General features: G+C 44.7%; 1 protein-coding gene across 1 annotated transcript in view; it reads left to right on the forward strand.

Moving 5' to 3' along the window:
* The window catches only part of SPMIP4 (sperm microtubule inner protein 4), a 53487-nt gene extending 35071 nt beyond the window's left edge, over positions 1-18416 (forward strand). The window contains exons 4-9 of the mRNA XM_075316696.1: positions 754-783; positions 866-1041; positions 9839-9927; positions 13830-14004; positions 15340-15431; positions 17483-18416. Coding sequence (XP_075172811.1) covers positions 754-783; positions 866-1041; positions 9839-9927; positions 13830-14004; positions 15340-15431; positions 17483-18214 — 1294 coding nt within the window. The 3' untranslated portion in view covers positions 18215-18416. The remainder of the gene's footprint in view (positions 1-753; positions 784-865; positions 1042-9838; positions 9928-13829; positions 14005-15339; positions 15432-17482) is intronic.
* The last annotated feature ends 344 nt before the right edge of the window (positions 18417-18760 follow it).

Consider the following 18760-nt stretch of genomic DNA (forward strand, 5'->3'; position numbering starts at 1 on the left):
TCATGCTATATCAGGTCTTTCGGCTTTAACAAAAGCCCAGGAGAGTTCTACGCAAGCGTGAAAAAGGTCATGGAGTCATGATGTCATGGTGTGTACTGTGACCTTGTGCGTTCATGTACAGAACCTTCCCTAGCCTCATCAGAACCAGAAGTCCAGGCACAGAGTGAAAGGCCCAAGGGTTTAAGCGTGAATCATCTGAAGATGTAACGAAGACCAGAGGGGTGATGGTGAGGAGCGAAGGGGTTATAGAGATGAACAGTGAAAGGAGTGTAAATATTTTATTTTTACATATATGATATTTATTATTCTCTACATTTTATAGACATAATAATACACATTACATTTACAAAGAATTCATTCAACATGAATCAAATTTCCCTGAAAACTCCACTCAAATAGGCCAATTTGTATTTTACCTGATCCTCTCATCTCTAGTAACCACTAACATTCGTAAAAATATTTTTTTCATATCATGAATGTCCATAGCCTTTAAGCCTGCAATGTGAATGTGTACACAGAGCTGAAGTGGATATAAAAATCTGGCAACTACATCCATTACAGTCAATTATAAAATTATACAGCCAGCAGCCATTTACACTACAGATCAAAATCATTATAACTAGAGACAGTCTTCTCCATGAATTATTATACCCATGGTACGTTATGCAATGCGTCATAGTAATATAGTATCTTACAAAAGGCCTCTAAGTACAAAGGGAGAACATACAATATGATCCTCTTTTATTTTTCTAGGTATCCAAAACCGCCAGCTGCTTCTGTAAGGTAAGCAAAAATACAATATAAACAGGAGGTTTAAATGCTGGAAAATTACAGAAAAACTAAAGTATGTAATGTTTTAACATAGTGACAAACAAATCTGTGAGGGTTTTCCAGCAGAACATCCATATCATTCCCACATTTCCAAGTACGCGGTGTTCCCCAACTACAAATCTTCAGAAGAAGCTTCACGTTGTTCTACTCCACTGCGGCCACAAACACCAGCAAGCGGTTATCCCACCGTCGTCTTACGCAAAACCAAAGGTATGTGTTACCAATTCTAGATATGTACCGCCCCGGTGTTGGTCAGGTTGCTCGGATCCAGGATCGTGGTGGCTCGAGGGGCCCGGACCCGGCTTGGCGGACACTTGGATCTGTGAAAGGGGGTATTTACAGGGGATATGTGGCGCCCTGGACAGGCCAGGTCATCACAGAACTACACCAACACACCCCACACCCCGGTTAGACACACCGAAGCCAAACACAAAATCCTTGTTGCCTTCCTCCAGGGGCTGATGTCCACACCAGGGGGTGGGCCAGGCGGTTGGTCCTGCCCACCGAGGAGTTCACAGTCCTGGAGGTGGGAAAAGGAAGGAGATCAGATTAGAGTTTTGAAGTGAGAGGAAGTAAAGTGGTAGAGGAACAGTCTGAAGGCGGTCCGGGTGCGTGGCCCGGACGGAACAGCAAGGTTGGCAGACGGTGGTGACCGTCTGCAGGAGAGGCTAATTGGAGCAAACCGTATGGACCGTGGATGGGCGGTGGCCCGGCGGTACCGGATCGGAGAGTAAAGAGAAGCCAGCACCATCCGGCAAAGCTTATGGACCCCGACAAGGCTAGGAGTCGCCGTCAAATTTGTCAAATCCGTTAGCGAAGGGAACCTCCGGGGTTTCTGAGCAGTCAAGACCCGATTGAAGGCAACCGCTCAAACCGTAGAGGGAAACACAGTCACCGCCAAGGCTACAGTTCCCAGGGCCAGAGCCTGCGGGCAAAAGGGGCTCCCTCAGCATCCATCCAAGCTGGGGAGCGGGTTACCGGTGGGAAGCCATTGGAACCGTAAACACAACTCAGGTGTAGGGAAAGGCAGTCACCATCAACCTGCCAGGAGGAGAAACACCGCAGCCGTCTGTGGGACCCGTCCAACCAGCCGTTTGTTTACCGGAGACTTTGAATTCGTCATTGGCTGAGTGAGTACCACCGTGCCATGCGGCACAGCGCTGCCCCCGCGACCCTGCACCTCACCAGGCCCCGTAACCCGCCTGCCATACATCCCTACCCACCTCACCGGGCCCCGGGACAACCAACCCCCTACCCACGGAGGGGAGAACCAACATCCAAGCTGCTCCCTGTCATCGCTCCCGGGATCCCCGTCCAGAGCAGCGGTGGTGTCACCAATCTCACCACAACCGGGGGTGGCGTCACGGACAATATCCCTAAACCCAAACCACCCCCTTTCACTCACGGGTGAGGAACGCCGCTCGAGTCCCCGGGATCCGGCCCACCACTCGAGCCACCACCGAGCAGCAGCCGGACCCGAGCAGTGGGTGAGCGCAGCGTCCCCTCCTCCGCCCGCGACAGATACGTTTGTGACGCCACCTGTGGGTTGCGGTAATAGGAGTACCGCCGCTGCTGTAGGGAGTACCGGGGTGGATGGAGTGAAGCAGCCTAATGTTAGTCCCTCCACAGGTAGGGATGGCCCCAGGCTCAGGGGTGTTAGTGATTATTTGGGAGCGCAGGGTGCAGGTGGAGCGAGGTACTCACTGTGAGTAGTCATGGTGCAGGATGAGGATTATAAAGTAGACACATACACTGCAGATAAACCAAGTTCTCTGCATGTCACAGTTGCTACAGGGGAGCCCCATCCAGGTGTCCGCTCCCACCGGTGTCACTTGATGGTCCCGGAGCCCACCTCCGTGCACAATTTTAGTGTTTGTCTGTGGCCCCTCGGCTTGAAGAGGTTAGGGCCCTGCTACCCTTGTAAAGTGTAGCTGTGCTCTTGAGGGCTGGCACGTGGGACTTCAGTGGGCTGCTTTTAGCTGGAAAACCCTGTCCCCCGCATTGTGCTGATGCCCCCAATCTCTCTGTGGGAAGGTCCCTGAAGGTCTTCTTTCTCTGCAGGTTAATTGCCAGGACGTTGAATCGGCTCCTAACCTAGGGTCCTGTACCCCATCGTGCTTGGTACCGGTCAGTTTCTTTTGGGCTGGCTGGTGCCGACAGTCCTCCTAGACTATGTCCATCGCACCCCTTCTAATGTCACTGCCACCGGTCCCTGACTCCTCTGGTCCTGGAACACAGTTTGCGACCCAACCACGGTCTAAGCTCCCCGGGAGCTCACTCTCCCCAGCCCCTCTCTCCTTGAGGGTTCTCACTCCTCTCTACTCCACTATTGAACTCAACTGACTCTTTTCCCTCCCACCAGTCTGCCTGACCCCTAGGTGGGAGGCCCTATTCTAGCTAGACCAACCCACTGGTGTGTCTGACAGGTCATGATGTGGAGGTGTTGATTGGGATTTGTGGTGCTGTTGGTGATGACACCGGTTTGTCTTAAGAACCTGGAACCATGGGGGACAGGCCCTGCACCCTGGGTAAGGATGCAGTACCTGTGGCACCATGATGTACTCAGGGGCACCACAGATATACCTGACCTCATGTATGTAAACTCATACGGACAAGAACGGGAGCAGTTGTTCGCAGCTATGTGCCTGAGCACTATTGGAAGTTTCAGATCTGCTTTAACAAAAATAAAGCCAAATTCTGAAATTCTACCATTGCTAATTGTTATCTGCACTCGCCTGTAGGCATTAGGACCAATTTTTTTTTTGTCCTGAAAATATTCACAGATTAAACGTAGATTTATATTCCAAGTCATTAAAATTAGGTATATATTTGCTTCAATTGTCTATCTGCACAATGTTTTTGAGTCCAATGGACATATTGTTAGATTGTACAATTCTCAGGGATTGCTTTAACTGGCTCCCAATTATTACCTTTATGGGAATGACAAAATAGGAGGATGGTGAATGTATTTTGTCTTTATCATTCATTGCAGATGAGATTTTCTGCATAGCAGAATTTGTCTGTTTAGACAGGTCAATGTTGCTGTCAGTCTGGTACTTATTTAGTGCAATTAATAGAAAAATGTCCAGAGCAACCACAACAGAGGCATTGATTATCTGTACATTGCGTCTCCTCTGCTACAGTGAGAGGATTTCAGGATACATCAATTTGCATAGGTTCAGGCATGCTTCCCTACTGTTTATAGCTCAGAAAAATTTTCTTGGCAGGTGGCACCAAATTCTTGAAGTTCAGCAACTTGTTGCCTAAAGGTGATTATAATGAACAAGATTTGTGCGGCTGCCATGTGATGTGATGAAAGACTCTTGCGAGTCATATGGTTCCTGTGAGCGCACCGTAAGGTCAGAGTCACACTTGCGTGAGTCTCGCATCGCATCACCTGGCACAGCCTGACGCTCTCCAAACACGAGCGTGCAGCTGCATAGAACTACATACAGCTGACCCGCTCCTGTCAGGAGAGTGTGTGCAGCAGTGCTGAGTGATGCGATGCGAGACACCTGCAAGTTCCTCACAAGTGTGACTCTGGCCTAAGAGGAACCGCATGCGGCTTTTTTTAAACCATTATTTAAATATTTAAATAATTTTAAAAAAGGATGTGCGGTTCCCCCCCAATTTTGATACCTAGCCATGATAAAGCTGACAGCTGGGGCTGTATTGTCAAGCTGGGGAGGTCCAGCCTAAAAATATCAGCCTCCAGCTGTCCATTAGATGTGACAATCCCAGAGCTTTACCTTGCTCTTCCCGATTGCCGTGGTGCAGTGGCAATCAGGGTAATAAGGAATTAATGGCAGCCCAAAGCAGCCACTAAGTCCTAGATTAGTAATGGCAGCATCTATGACACCCCTTTACTAATCAGTAATTAACAGTAAATAAATACAGACACTTAAAAAAATCCTTTATTTGGAATAAAATACAAAAACCACCCTCTTTCACCACTTTATTAACCCCAACACACCCCTGTAGGTCCGATGTATTCCACACGAGGTCCCACAACAATTCTAGCTCTGCTACATCTCTGTCACAGCGAGTGGCCATAGAGCACGACCGCTCACTGTGCGCTCCAGAGACTGAATGAGCCACGATGACTGATTGGAGTCAGACGCAGTCACACAGGCTGGGGGCACGTCTGACTGCAATCAATGACAGAGGTGAGGCTGGCCGGTGGGCAGGGAGGGAAAGCAGTGCTGAGTGGATATGGACTAGTAATGATGAGCGGAGGCTGCAGGAGCAGCGTACAGCTGTGATGGAACATTGGTAAATATGAAGCGCTCACTTCATTCATATTTTCTTTATTTTTTTTATTTCTCGAGTGCCGCATCTGGCACCCGGGAAACATTGAAACTGCGCAGATCTGGACTTTTACAATCCGGGTCCGCCCAGCTCTAGTTATAAACCTATTAATCTTGATGGAAAAAGAGATATTCATGCACAACCGTCTCTTCCTCCCTGGAGTACTGAACAGAGTTTTTGACAATCCCAAATATGAGGGTGCAAAGAATGGCTAGTGGGCACATATGGCCCTTGGGCAGTAGGTTCCATAAGAATGTTTTAGATAAACTAATCCTCTTAGACAAGTTTACCTAGCTTTCTACAGTGGTGTGAAAAAGTGTTTGCCCCCCTTCTTGATTTCTTAAGGCCACGTCTCACTAAGCGACATCGCTAGCGACATCGCTGCTGAGGCACGGTTTTTGTGACGCAACAGCGATCTTGCTAGCGATGTCGCTGTGTGTGACATCCAGCAATGACCTGGCCCCTGCTGTGAGGTCGCCGGTCGTTGCTGAATGTCCTGGACCATTTTTTGGTCGTTGCTCTCCCGCTGTGAAGTACACATCGCTGTGTTTGACAGCGAGAGAGCAACGATCTGAATGTGCAGGGAGCAGGGAGCTGGCTTCTGCGGATGCTGGTAACCAAGGTACACATCGGGTAACCAAGCAAAGCGCTTTGCTTGGTTACCCAATATTTACCTTGGTTACCAGCGTCCGCAGCTTCTAGAAGCCGGCTCCCTGCACACGTAGCCAAGGTACACATCGGGTAACTATAAGCAGAGCGCTTTGCTTAGTAACCCGATGTGTACTATGGTTACCAAGCACAGCATCGTTATACGGGTCGCTGTTGGCTGATCTCTGATCGCTGTGGAGATCTGCCTGATTGACAGCTCACCAGCGACCATGTAGCGATGCTCCAGCGATCCCTGCCAGGTCAGATCGCTGGTGGGATCTCTGGAGCGTCGCTAAGTGTGACGGTACCTTTAATCTTTTGCAAGTTTGTCACACTTAAATGTTTCAGATCATCAAACAAATGTATATATTAGATGAAGGTAACATAAGATAACACAAAGTGAAGTTTATAAATGAAGGTCTTTATAATTAAGGGAAAAAGAAATCTAAACCTACAGGGCCCTATGTGAAAACGTGATTGTCACCTAAACCTAATACCTGGTTGAGCTACCCTTAGCAATAAGTCTTTTACAATACTTTTGAGGAATCTTTGCTTGCAGAATTGTTATAATTCAGCCACAATGGTGGGTTTTTGAGCATGAACTGCCTTTTTAAGGTCATGCCACAGCATCTCAATCAGAATAAGGTCAGAACTTTGACTACGCCAATCTAAAGTCTTAATTTTGTTTTTATTAAGCCATTTAGGGGTGGACTTGCTGGTGTGTTTTGTTCCTGAATTTTTTTGGATCACGGGATGATGTCTATCTTATGAGGATCTTTTGTTCTACTTTACTTTGTCAGGCAGGTCCCTTTTAAGTAGACCTTTGGTCTACTTTACTTTGTCAGGTCTGGGTGTAGCTTTGAACTCAGCTTTCCAAAGATGTGATAAACCACAGTTAATTTATGTTTTAAGGGATGAGGGGCAAATAAAGAAAAACAGAATGAAGCAAATGCTTCATACTTACATGTCTGCAGCGCGGCTGTAACTGCTCCCGTGGCCGCTCATTCACGTCTGAGTCCACTCATTATCCTTCATTGTATATGTACTGCTTTCCCCGCCCACTAGCTTCTGCGATTGGTTGCAGTAAGACTTGCCCCCACGCTGAGTGACAGCGTGTCTGACGCTACCAATCATAGACAGTGCATCTATGGTGGTATAAAAATAAATAAATAAAAAAAATTGGCATGTGGTCCCCCTATATTATGATACCCAGCCCAGCTAAAGCATACTGCTACAGGCTGCAGCCCCCACCCATGCACTTATCCTGGTTGTGTATCAAAATAAGAGGAACTGCTCGTGGCTTTTTTTTTTTAGCACTTTACTTAACGGTGGCAATTGGGGTAATAAGGGGTTAATCACAGCTCACATCTGCCACTAAGCCATAGATTAGTAATGGGAGGTGTCTATGAGACCCCCCCATTACTATCTGTAAGTAACAAGAAAAACACAAACACCGAAAAAATCTTTTATTTGAAATAAAACACAAAAAAGTACCCTCTTTCACCCCTTTATTAACCCCCAAGACACCTCTGCAAGTCCAAAGTAATCCACACGAGGTTTCACGATGATTCCAGCTCTGCTACATCTGAAGCTCACAGCGAGCCCTATAGAACATGACTGCCCGCTGTGGGCTTCAAGCAGAGGCTGAGCTGCGCGATCAGCAGTGACGTCACTCAGGTGATTTGTAGTCACAGCTGGAGGTTCCCACGGTGTTCTGCCGACAGTAAACAAAACTGCTAGCATGGAGACAGCACACTGACCAATGAAAGTCAATGTGGTAGTCCACAGGAATGTTTTTATACATGGACCGATGCTCTGCATGTTAAAATCACAGTATTCGCTATTCTGATCAGTGTTCTGGATCAGACTCGCCCATTATAATTAAAAAAATGGATCACATACTGGTTACTATCCGTCCATTTTTCACGGATACATTACAATCGTAACAAAATGTTTCTGCGTGTTAAATGGATGAATTTGTATACGCTCGTATGAATCCGGCCTACGGGTGAATCTCTTGGGCAGTATCTACGTGGAGTTAAAAAAAATTGTTTAAAAGAACTGAAGTCTTCAGTGGTTGATACCTTTTAATGGCTAACTGAAAAGATGGTAATAATAGCAAGTATTCCAGACTACTCAGGTCTTTTCTTCATGCTCAGTATAACACAAAATCTGAAGAGTTACATATTTATACACAACAGGACATAGAATGGGGCAATAAATAAGACAAGCTATGTGAAGCAGAACTATCAGTGTGTGATAGTTCTGCTTCACATAACTTGTTTTATTTACTGCTCCATTCTATGTCCTGTTGTGTATAAATATGTAACTCTTCAGATTTTGTGTTATACGTGGGGCGATCCAAAAGTAATGATAATCAATAATAAACACAATGAATATATTAAAAAAAATATTTTTCTACATAGTCTCCTAACAAGTCTATACATTTAGTCCATCTCTTTTCTAAACTTAGAATTCCCTTCGAAAAAAATTCTTGATCTTGACCCTCAAAAAAATCCCCAACAGCGGTTAAAACATCGCTATTGTCGTCAAATTTCTTGCCCCGGAGGTGTTCCTTGAGGCGAGGAAAGAGAAAGAAGTCACTGGGGGCTAGATCTGGCGAATAGGGGGGGTGTTCCGCCAGTTCATAGCCCACTTCTTGAATGGTTGCCATGGCAACTGCAGCTTTGTGAGCTGGCGCGTTATCTTGGTGAAACAGCACTCCAGCCTGCAGTCTGCCGCGCCTTTTCTCCTTGATAGCCTCCCGCAATCTTCTTATTTGTTCTGCGTAGTAGGAGCCCGTAATAGTGTCTCCCTTCTCCAAATAGTCCACCATAATAATTCCTTCAGCGTCCCAAAAAACGGACGCCATAACCTTCCCTGCTGAGCTTGACACTTTGAATTTCTTCGGCGTCGGATTGTCGGCTCGTTTCCATGTCATCGATTGTTGTTTAGTTTTGGGATCAAAGTGGTGGATCCAGGTCTCGTCCATGGTCAAAAAACGTGACAAAAAATTCTCCTTGTCTGCTTGGAACTTTTCGAGATTTGCTATTGAAATGTTAACTCGTTTCTTCTTTTGCTCGTCGGTTAACATTTTTGGCACCCAACGCGCGGAGACCTTTCTCATATGCAATTCTTTTGCAAGGATTCTTTGAATACTGCCATATGAGATCCCTGTGACCTCAGTTACATGCCTGATAGTCACTCTTCAATCTGCCAATACAACTTCTTCAACTTTTTTCACGTTTTCTTCATTGAGGGACGTGGATGGGCGTCCTTCACGATGTTCATCTTCCGTCGATGTTCTTCCCAGCTTAAATTCCTTGGCCCAGCGTGCAACTGTGGAATATGGAGGAGAAGAGTCCCCCAATGTTTCCACCAAGTCGCTGTGTATGTCTTTGGTAGTCATTTTTTTTTCAAGCAGAGGTATTTGATGGCAGCTCTGAGCTCGTTTTTTTCCATTTTGATGTTCACTCCTCGGCAGTTCATATTCAAATGAATGTAGCTCCCAGGAATCGAGGCCTATTTAAGTGATTTTTTTTCCTCGACTAGTGGATACCTAAGAGAGAAGAAACCATTTTATTTTAATTTCTGTGTGCAATAGAAATAACTTATTCTCATTACTTTTGGATCGCCCCTGGTACTGAGCCTGAAGAAGAGACCCGAGCAGTCTGGAAAGCTTGCTATTATTACCATCTTTTCAGTTAGCCATTAAAAGGTATCAACCACTTCAGTTCTTTTAAACAATTTTTTTATCTCTACTGGCTAACACGGTACAAAGATATATTTTATCCTCCGGTCCCCCACACAGTGACTGTTGTGCTATTTATGACTTTAAGCACAGTATCCAATTTCAGGATGACGTAAAATGTAGGACGCAGCCTGTAGCTGGAGAACGGAGAGCAGCAGATTTTAGGAATTCTGCTGACAGGTCTGTTCTTGCTTACCACTTTCATCTATATAAGTTTGTTTGATGTTTATAATGCAGAGTATGTTATATTATATGATTTGCACAGTGTGAAAAATGTCTCCTTTTCATATTATTTTTTAGGTAATCCATACAGGCATGAGATAGTCATCAATACTTCAGATGCTGAAAAGTTGCCACTGACATGGCCTGGACAGCATGGATATTATCATGTAGGTACTCATGAACATCGTAGTATTTATTACTTGTTCTTATAGCGCCACCATATTCCACAGCGGTGTACACAGAGAGGATTTCCTAACTAACCCAGATGAGTTTTACAATATTAATCAAAATGAAAACCTATTTTATCGATTGCTAATGATGATAGGTAAGATATTTTTTAAAGCTGACCTGGGACATAGCTTGTAGTCACAACTATATTCAATCCCTAAATTGATACTTTGATCTACTCCATACACAGTATTAACAGTATATTTAGAAGTAGCAGATAATGTGCAATTAAATCTGCATAAAAATGCAATTTTCCCACGATTTACAGATGTTTTGGGATATAATGTAAAGAAAGAGACCCTGATTCCAGCGATGTGTCACTTACTGAGCTGTTTGCTTTCATTTTGATAAAATCAATGTTTTATCAGCAGGAGATTATCACTAGAGGACTAGTAAACCTGCTGCCAGGTAGTTCTCCATATTCATGATCTCTGTGTAGTCCCACCCCCTCCACTGACTGACAGCTTCCTGCATATGTACAGTGCACAGAGAGCTGCCAATCAGTGGTGTAGGCGGGGTTATACAGAGCTCCTCATTCAGAGAACTGTTAGATCTGCAGCCAATAAAACAGTGATTGTATCAAAACTGCTGCAAACAGCTCAGTAAGTGACACATCGCTGGAATCAGGGTTTCTGCAAAAAACAGGTAATAGATTTACATTATATATAGCATTTACTGAACAGTTTATATCTACCTATACCTATGCTCACAATCTCTTTGTCTCAATGCATTTTACCACTTCTTCAATCGGGAGAATCATCAGGAGAAAACTAAAAAAATTAGAATAGTTTTATGAAATTCCAGTAATATTGCATAAATAGTGATTAGTTATATCCTACAAAAAAAGGAGAAGGTGAGGAGAATTAGTGTGCGTGCCTACGATCAATGTTCACAGAGCTTTGGACGCAGTATGCTTCAGCTGCATCCAAAACGCTGCATTGTACAGTACAAGCACAGTGGATGGGATTTCTAGAAATACCATTCCCACTGTTCGTGTGCGGCCCGCAGCAAACACTGACCTGTGGTCTGGCTTTCCTGAGCCGCAGCATGTCAATTGTTTGCTGCGGAGTCGCATCCATTCTCTGTAGGGAGAATACAAGCGAGAGACCGCAGCGCCCCGAACCTTGATCGCTGGCACGGGCAGCTGCGGTCTCTTGTGTCTCCTGTGGAGGAGACTCGTGGCCTCACAGATCAGGACCCGTGGTGGTCAGGACGTAAGGGGTAATGATGGTGTGCACGTACCCTTTCATGTGTGTGCACTATATGTAGTTTCGTTGTGTCTTCTGGTTTTAGCATGGTGATATAAGTTAAGTTTTATGGTATTTAACCCTTTACTGAGTGAATTTTTGATCTCCGGAATTTATGGACAGTGCAATTATCAGTGATTTTGTTTAGCCTCAGGGTTTTGGCTTCAAAAACTGTCTTAAAAAACTAATCAAAGCCAGCACATGTACAGCTTTGAGACGTATGTGGCATCCGGCATTTTATCAGATTTTACATATGTTACTCCTCAGGTGACTGTAGTCTTATCTTCTTCACTGCAATAATGAAGGCTCTAATCTTCCCGCTTGTGACATCTCTTGTCTGTGCTGGTTGTAACACATAGGGCCTAATGTTCTCCTAGAACTATAAGCCGGTTGACCTTAGTATGTAGGACAGGACTTGTCGAGCAGTGTCGTGTACGATTTTCTTTAGCTACAAAGTACATACAGCTGATAATAAGTCCCAAAGAGCCATATAATTAGAAAAGCAGAACGCTTACCCTTCCTTCCGGATTCCTGTTACTATGGAGACCACACGTCAGCTCAAGATTTTATGGTCGTAGTGTCATGTTTCTTCATAGCCCACACAGTAATGGGGATCTTACAGCAAAATTCTTTAGTTTCCTCCATTTTCTACACTGCACTGTAAATACATCCTGCAACAGCCCCCGGACATGGCCAAAATACTTAATAGTGGGAAAGTTAAATTGTGAGCCCCAATGGGATCCGAGATGATAATATCTGATGGCTTTAGCCAGTGATACCACTTCCTTTTGTTGTTGTTGCTGTTGACTAAAGACACGAAGATCTTCCAGTCCTGTTCCTGTCTCCTGCATCTTTCCAGTCCACCCCAATCACTCTTCCCCCCCCCCCGCTTTTTCCCCCTTCCCACCTTTCCCTAACCCCTTCCGTACCCCTCCAAGCCTTTCGGCCACCAAGCGCTCATCAGTACTTGATTGCTAGATTTTCAGTCGTTTTTTTCTTTTACACCACCTCCATTAATGTGTCCTGCAGCCACCGATCACTGAGTGACGCAGATCTCTGATTGGCCTCCATGCTCGCTTTTGGCCAGGTCTTTTTTATTCTTCCTGTCCATTTTTTCCTTCCTTTTGCACCACATCTGTGTGAGTGTCATGCAGCTGCAGATGAGCGGCTATCAGTGACACACATCACTGATCAATGTGCATGCTCATTTTTGGCTAGGACTTTTTTTCTTCTCCATTTTTTTCCCCCTTTTGCATCACATCCATGTGTGTATCCTGCAGCCACTGAGCGTTTAGACACATCAAAGGCTCTACAAATCCGACATAGGGCCTGCAAACAATGACATCAAAGTCTGTGCTCCAAAAGTCACTAATTCCTTTTCGAGCTTGGCATTGTGCCCGAACAGTAGTTTTCCACACATATGGGGTATCTTCGGAGTCAGGAGAAATTGCACAACAATTTGTATGGTGTATTTTCTCCTGTCGCCCTTTTGAAAATAAAAAAATTTGGGGCTAAGGCAATATTTTTGTGGAGAAAGTTTGACTTTTTTATTTTTACAGGTCAACGTTAAAAAATTCTGTGAAGCACCTGGGGGTTCAAGGTGCTCATCACAAATCTAGTTAAATTGCTTGAGAAGTCTAGTTTCCAAAATGGGGTCACTTGTGGGTGATTATCACTGTTTTGGCACATCAGGGGCTCTACAAACACGACATGATGTCTGCTATTGATTCCAGCCAATATCGGGTCCGAAAGTCAAATGGTGGTTTTGTGATGTGTTTTCTCCTGTTACCCTTGTGAAAATAATAAATTGGTGGCAAAAGCAACATTTATGTGGGCAAAATGTGATTTTTTTATTTTCACAGCTCAGCATTATAGAATTCTTTGAAATACCTGAAGGTTCAAATTGCTCACCACACATCTAGTTAAATTTCTTAGGGGGTCTAGTTTCCAAAATGAGGTCACTTGTGGGGGGTTTCCACTGTTTAGGCACATAAGGGGCTCTGCAAATGCGACAAGGCATCCGCCATCGATTCCAGATGATTTTGCATTGCAAAAGTCAACTGAACACCAGCATCTTTGCCTTGATCCACTCCTTCCAACCAGCAGTGACGCCAACGTACTCACCACCGCAGCGGCCCTGCGTGTGTCTCCACGTGTGCCTCCTCACTATCTATTCCAGACAATTTAACAATCCAAAATTTAAATACCACTCCGTTTTTTTTTCCACTCAAATTTATGCATTATGGGCTTCAAAACATTTTTTGCAATTGTGTTTAATCAAAAATTCTGCACTTTGGCTTTTACAAGCTTTTTGTTTCCTGGCATATTCAAGTTTGATGTGATCTGTGGTTGTAAATCAGCTGAGAGCTCAGAAAAGACAGATAACATGGTGACAAATTCTCAGTTAACTCTACATACAGAAATAGATAGGGCCCCAATCAGAGGCTAAGGCAAATGGTAAAACATTTTTTAGTAAATTGTAAAAATAATTTTACATGCATTTAAAGAAAAGAAATTTAAAAAATGGCTCCAAAAATAGACAATCGCTTTAACATGTACAAGCTCAAGTAATTCATTTTCTACTTTGTTTTTAGATTCCTAAATCCCATAATGAAAATGTTCAGATTTTCTATCCAATCCCACCCAAGACTGTGGCTCCCAATGCCCTATATAAGCCATATGAAGAAACGCTTTCTGAGAGGACACTGAATTTACAACGAAACCTAATAAAATCCCAATGGATAACATCATATAATCATAGTTTTACAGGTGAGTAAATGTTCCAATGTTCCAAGGGTTGGTCTCAATAGTGGTCAAATAAAGAGGTTATGAGTAGTGATGGGCATTTCTCGGTACTCGATCGTGCATTTGCGGTACTCGCGGAAGTCTGCTGAATATTATGAGTGCTCGGATATTTTGTCTGTGAAACAACGACCACAACACACAGGCTTGCTTCACTGCATGATGAACGTTGTTTTATTCCCTGACATAGCCATTCAGAGACATCACCTGGCTCTCCCTGTGGTGCCGGCACATATCACGCAGTGAAGAAAGCGAGCTCTGCGAGAACCTGAGCACGCTACATGCTCGATCGAGTAACAAGCAGTACTGACCACGTTCGCCCATCACAACCTACTACATATGTGGATTCTATCCACTTAGTTGTGTTTGACCATTGGATACACTGTATACCGTTTCTTACCAGATTATCCTGGTAGTGATGGGCAGTCCGGCTCTTTTTGGTGATCCAGTTCCAATGGCTCCGCTCACCAAAAAGAGCTCTTTCAGATCATTCATGGATCCCTATTAAATATGTGTTCATCCCAGGTGAACGCATATTTAAGATTATATTAACGCCGCCCACTGTTGGCTAAACCCCGCCCACTTACAACTGGCCAATTAAATTGTTGTGTGGGCGGGGTTTTGTTCAGGTGGGCGGGGTTTCTTCTACTGAACACCGGACTTTTATGCCCAGTGAGAGCCGTTTAGAGAATTTAGTGGCTCTCACTGGGGATCCGGCTCCTGTCAGTCACAGCAGGGAGCCGGATCTTTGTGTCTGATCGTTCGCGACTGACACATCACTATTCCCCAGTTTTACGTCTTCATTTAAAGCACCACTCTAGCGATTTAGGTTTTTTTTCAGAGCTGGAGAGGTACTTTTAATCTAAGGTCCCTGAGCGAGCCTGTTTGTATACTCACCCTCCTTCATTTACACTATCAATACATCTCCTAGATTGTGTATGAAGAGGGCTGGCTGATCTGCATATTTTTATAGCTAAGCCAGTCCCCTGGAATCAACTATGACAGAGAAGGGAGGAAGGGAGGTGACTTATCTCTTGAAATGAGCGCGTCAGTCCGTTCCCCTGAAATGCTTTTTTGGTGTCGAGGTCAAGATCTTCTAAATCTGCAACCACAAGGGATAGCTGAAGAAAAAAATACAGCAGCAAAGAGTGGCAGATATGCATATATTTGATTGACTTGTCTTCATAGTATTGGTCCTTTCATGCTTACAACATATACAAGTATCAAAACTTTTAGGTTTCAAAATATATATACAGCGGTTACAATATTTATCATTGTGTCTACTGTGTCATTGATTACTAGGTAATGGTGAAATGAACCCACTGCAACTTGATGATTTTCATGACCGGGTTATTGGCAAGATAACTGGCCGAACAGATGAAAATACAGAAATGGTAAGCTAATAACAAAGCAGCGTACTTTACGTATCTTCACATTTCTGTTTTTTGTGATCCGTTATAAGAACAGAAAAAGGAAAACCTTAGAAATGCCAGTTGTATTGCATACAGACCACTTGGTTGTGTCAAGGTTTGCTGCACTATATTCTGGCTTTTTTTTGTGGCTGCTAGCAGGACTACTCGTGAAAAAGCCTAAAAAGGTTCTTCATAGGGAATCATTTGTTGTAAGTGGGTAAAACACACATATAGCAAGATAGATGCTTATCAGGGTGGACCTAAAATCTAAGAATGTCAGAGATACTCCTTGTATTCCTTCTGGAAAATCCACAAGTGGATGAAATTACAAAATTGTAACTGTTGTGGGCGGGGGCCGCTGCAGCTTCCCTGGGGCCCGCTCGGATCCGGGTTCGCTGCTGCGGATTGAGTGGTAACCGGACCCGCGCTCGCACGGCCGTCCGTCCTCACAGCCGTCGAAAAAGGGGGTTATGTACAGGGGGAATTGTCTGTGATGCCACCCGTGGGTTGCGGTGAGGGATGGTGACACCGCCGCTGCCTGGTGATGGGGCGCCCGGGACTGGTGGAACGGGGCAGTTAGATGGGATCCCCTCCACGGGTAGGGGAGGTGTAGTCCCGGGGCCCTGTGTCAGTGCACGGGAGTGATGGCTGCTGGAGGTGGCGCGCCGGATTAGATCGGGGGTCAATGGTGCACTCACATTTCAGTAATTTCACACAAGTCCAGTGGTAAACCAAGTTGCCAGTGACCGGCTGCCATTGGAGGGTGTTTTCGGGTCCCACACCCTGGTTAGTGAACAGGTTTTCCTTCCTCCTGCACACTGTGTTTGTCTCTCCTTTTGGACGACTTTGCATGGAATGGAGAAGTCCACTCTCGGTTTTGTATGTCTTTGGGAGCTGTGTCCCGCAAAATCTGACCCTTGGGATGTCTGTGGGTTCTGACGGACACCCTATCCCCCGCATTGGGCTTCCGTTTCGCTCTCTGGGCTTCTATAGAACAAGGCCTGAAATCTTGTCCCCAGCTGGTCAATTGACAAGGAGGCTTGCAACCTTCCTCGCCCTAGGGTCCAGGTACCCTGACTGTGCACGCCCTCCGGACCGGATTCCCGCTGTCAGCAGCGGCGGGCTACAACCCTGCCCCGGTCCACTTTAGGTCTCCTGCGACCGGATCTCCCTTGCCTGTGGCCCTGTTCACTGTCTGCCACCTAGCCGGGTAGTCCAAGGTCCCCTACCCCTGTCTACCCTGCACAGTCTCCGCTTCACTTCTTCTCAACTCTCAGCTTCAACTTGAACTGTCAGCTTCCACTGTCAGTACTCAACTCAACTCCTTGTGTTCCCGCCTCTGACACCTCAGGACCCCTAGGTGGGCATTCTCATCTGCCTGATCCCGCCCACTGGTTTGTCCCTATTATCATGAGGGTGTGGCTAGGGTTTAATGGCTGTGTGTTGTACCTGAGTGTGGGTTTCTGGTGGTAACAAGGAGTATGTACACTTTTGTGACTACCTGGTTTTGCCAGGGCGTCACATAACTATAAGTGTATGGAGCAATTTTGGAGCTGTGATTGCTCATTCATCAAATGCTACAATATATCATATGCATTATGGCATATGTAGTGTTAATTATTGTATATTGCATTGATACAAACTTTGAGTTTGTTCATAACAAGAAGAGCCACAGTAATCATTAGCAGGAACATTTCACGGCAGAAGCAAAAAGCCCAAAGCAATGCATCTGTAATGTGGAATAACAGATATGTAGACAATAACTCATTATACATAGAAACGTATGGTATGAAAATGATTTTCTGGGAGAGCTGAGAAATGGGAGGAATCCAGTAGGTATTTCAAAAAGACACTGACTTGTAGACTCTGGCCATATATTAGCTTCTGGGTGTTAATACGGCTCAGATGAAATAGGTTATTTCTGGGATGGCTGCATGCACTAATGGATCAATTAGTTCAGTTTTCATTTTTACCTAAAGCTATGCTTTAAGAAATCCCAAAATGTTGCAATTTCTTGCTTTTTTTTGTTTCAGAAGCAGACTTTTGTATCCACTGTTCTCCATACACGACCACTAGAAGGACGCATTGCACGTTTACGAGATGGTAGACGTCCCCTAGTAAGGGAAGAAAGATATATTGATCTAGAAAGTGAGATTGCAGCCTGTGCAGAATATTCGGACAAAAAAAGTGTTGCAGACTCGCTGTCACCACGTGTCCACGATGTATATTCTAACTTGGATGCATGCAACACTACAGAAAAGGATCAGTCCCATCAACAGCACTCAAAGTGTCAGCATAAGGAACCAGATATGCATAAAATTACCGATACCGAACGATCCGAGGCTTTGTACAGAAGGCAGCTGACGCCAGTGCCCTGTTATGTGGAATCCAAGCCAGTCTACACTGAAAGTTGTCAACCAACAGGACAAGATCCATATATAGACTGTGAAAGTCCATACACTCTTAGTACACATGAAAATGATTGTACCAGTAAGGCAACTGGTTTTGTAAAAGTACAAAACAATAAACGTGTGAGGTATTGTGACAAGCAAAACACATTGCAAACACAGCGTACAGCATATAACTATGGGAGGACACTACCTCGCCCATCTCTTCAAGAACTTGAGGACTCGTTCTCTAGGTCTCAAGCACATAAAGCTTTCCATATGCACTTTCCAGAAAATGCAAAAGATCTGAGAGAGAATTACAATTCTGGAAAAAAGTACAGGTTTTATGGCTTCCATTCTTTCTATTTCCACAACTAAAATTAGTCACCACTTTTTTGGCCTATAAGCTGCGGCCACCACCAGTGGGCTCTTACAGTTAGGTCCAGAAATATTTGGACAGTGACACAAGTTTTGTTATTTTAGCTGTTTACAAAAGCATGTTCAGAAATACAATTATATATATAATATGGGCTGAAAGTGCACACTCCCAGCTGCAATATGAGAGTTTTCACATCCAAATCGGAGAAAGGGTTTAGGAATCATAGCTCTGTAATGCATAGCCTCCTCTTTTTCAAGGGACCAAAAGTAATTGGACAAGGGACTCTAAGGGCTGCAATTAACTCTGAAGGCGTCTCCCTCGTTAACCTGTAATCAATGAAGTAGTTAAAAGCTCTGGGGTTGATTACAGGTGTGTGGTTTTGCATTTGGAAGCTGTTGCTGTGACCAGACAACATGCGGTCTAAGGAACTCTCAATTGAGGTGAAGCAAAACATCCTGAGGCTGAAAAAAAAGAAAAAATCCATGAGAGAGATAGCAGACATGCTTGGAGTAGCAAATTCAACAGTCGGGTACATTCTGAGAAAA

The sequence above is a fragment of the Anomaloglossus baeobatrachus genome, chromosome 6 (genome assembly GCF_048569485.1).
Source record: "Anomaloglossus baeobatrachus isolate aAnoBae1 chromosome 6, aAnoBae1.hap1, whole genome shotgun sequence".
Lineage (NCBI taxonomy): Eukaryota > Metazoa > Chordata > Amphibia > Anura > Aromobatidae > Anomaloglossus > Anomaloglossus baeobatrachus.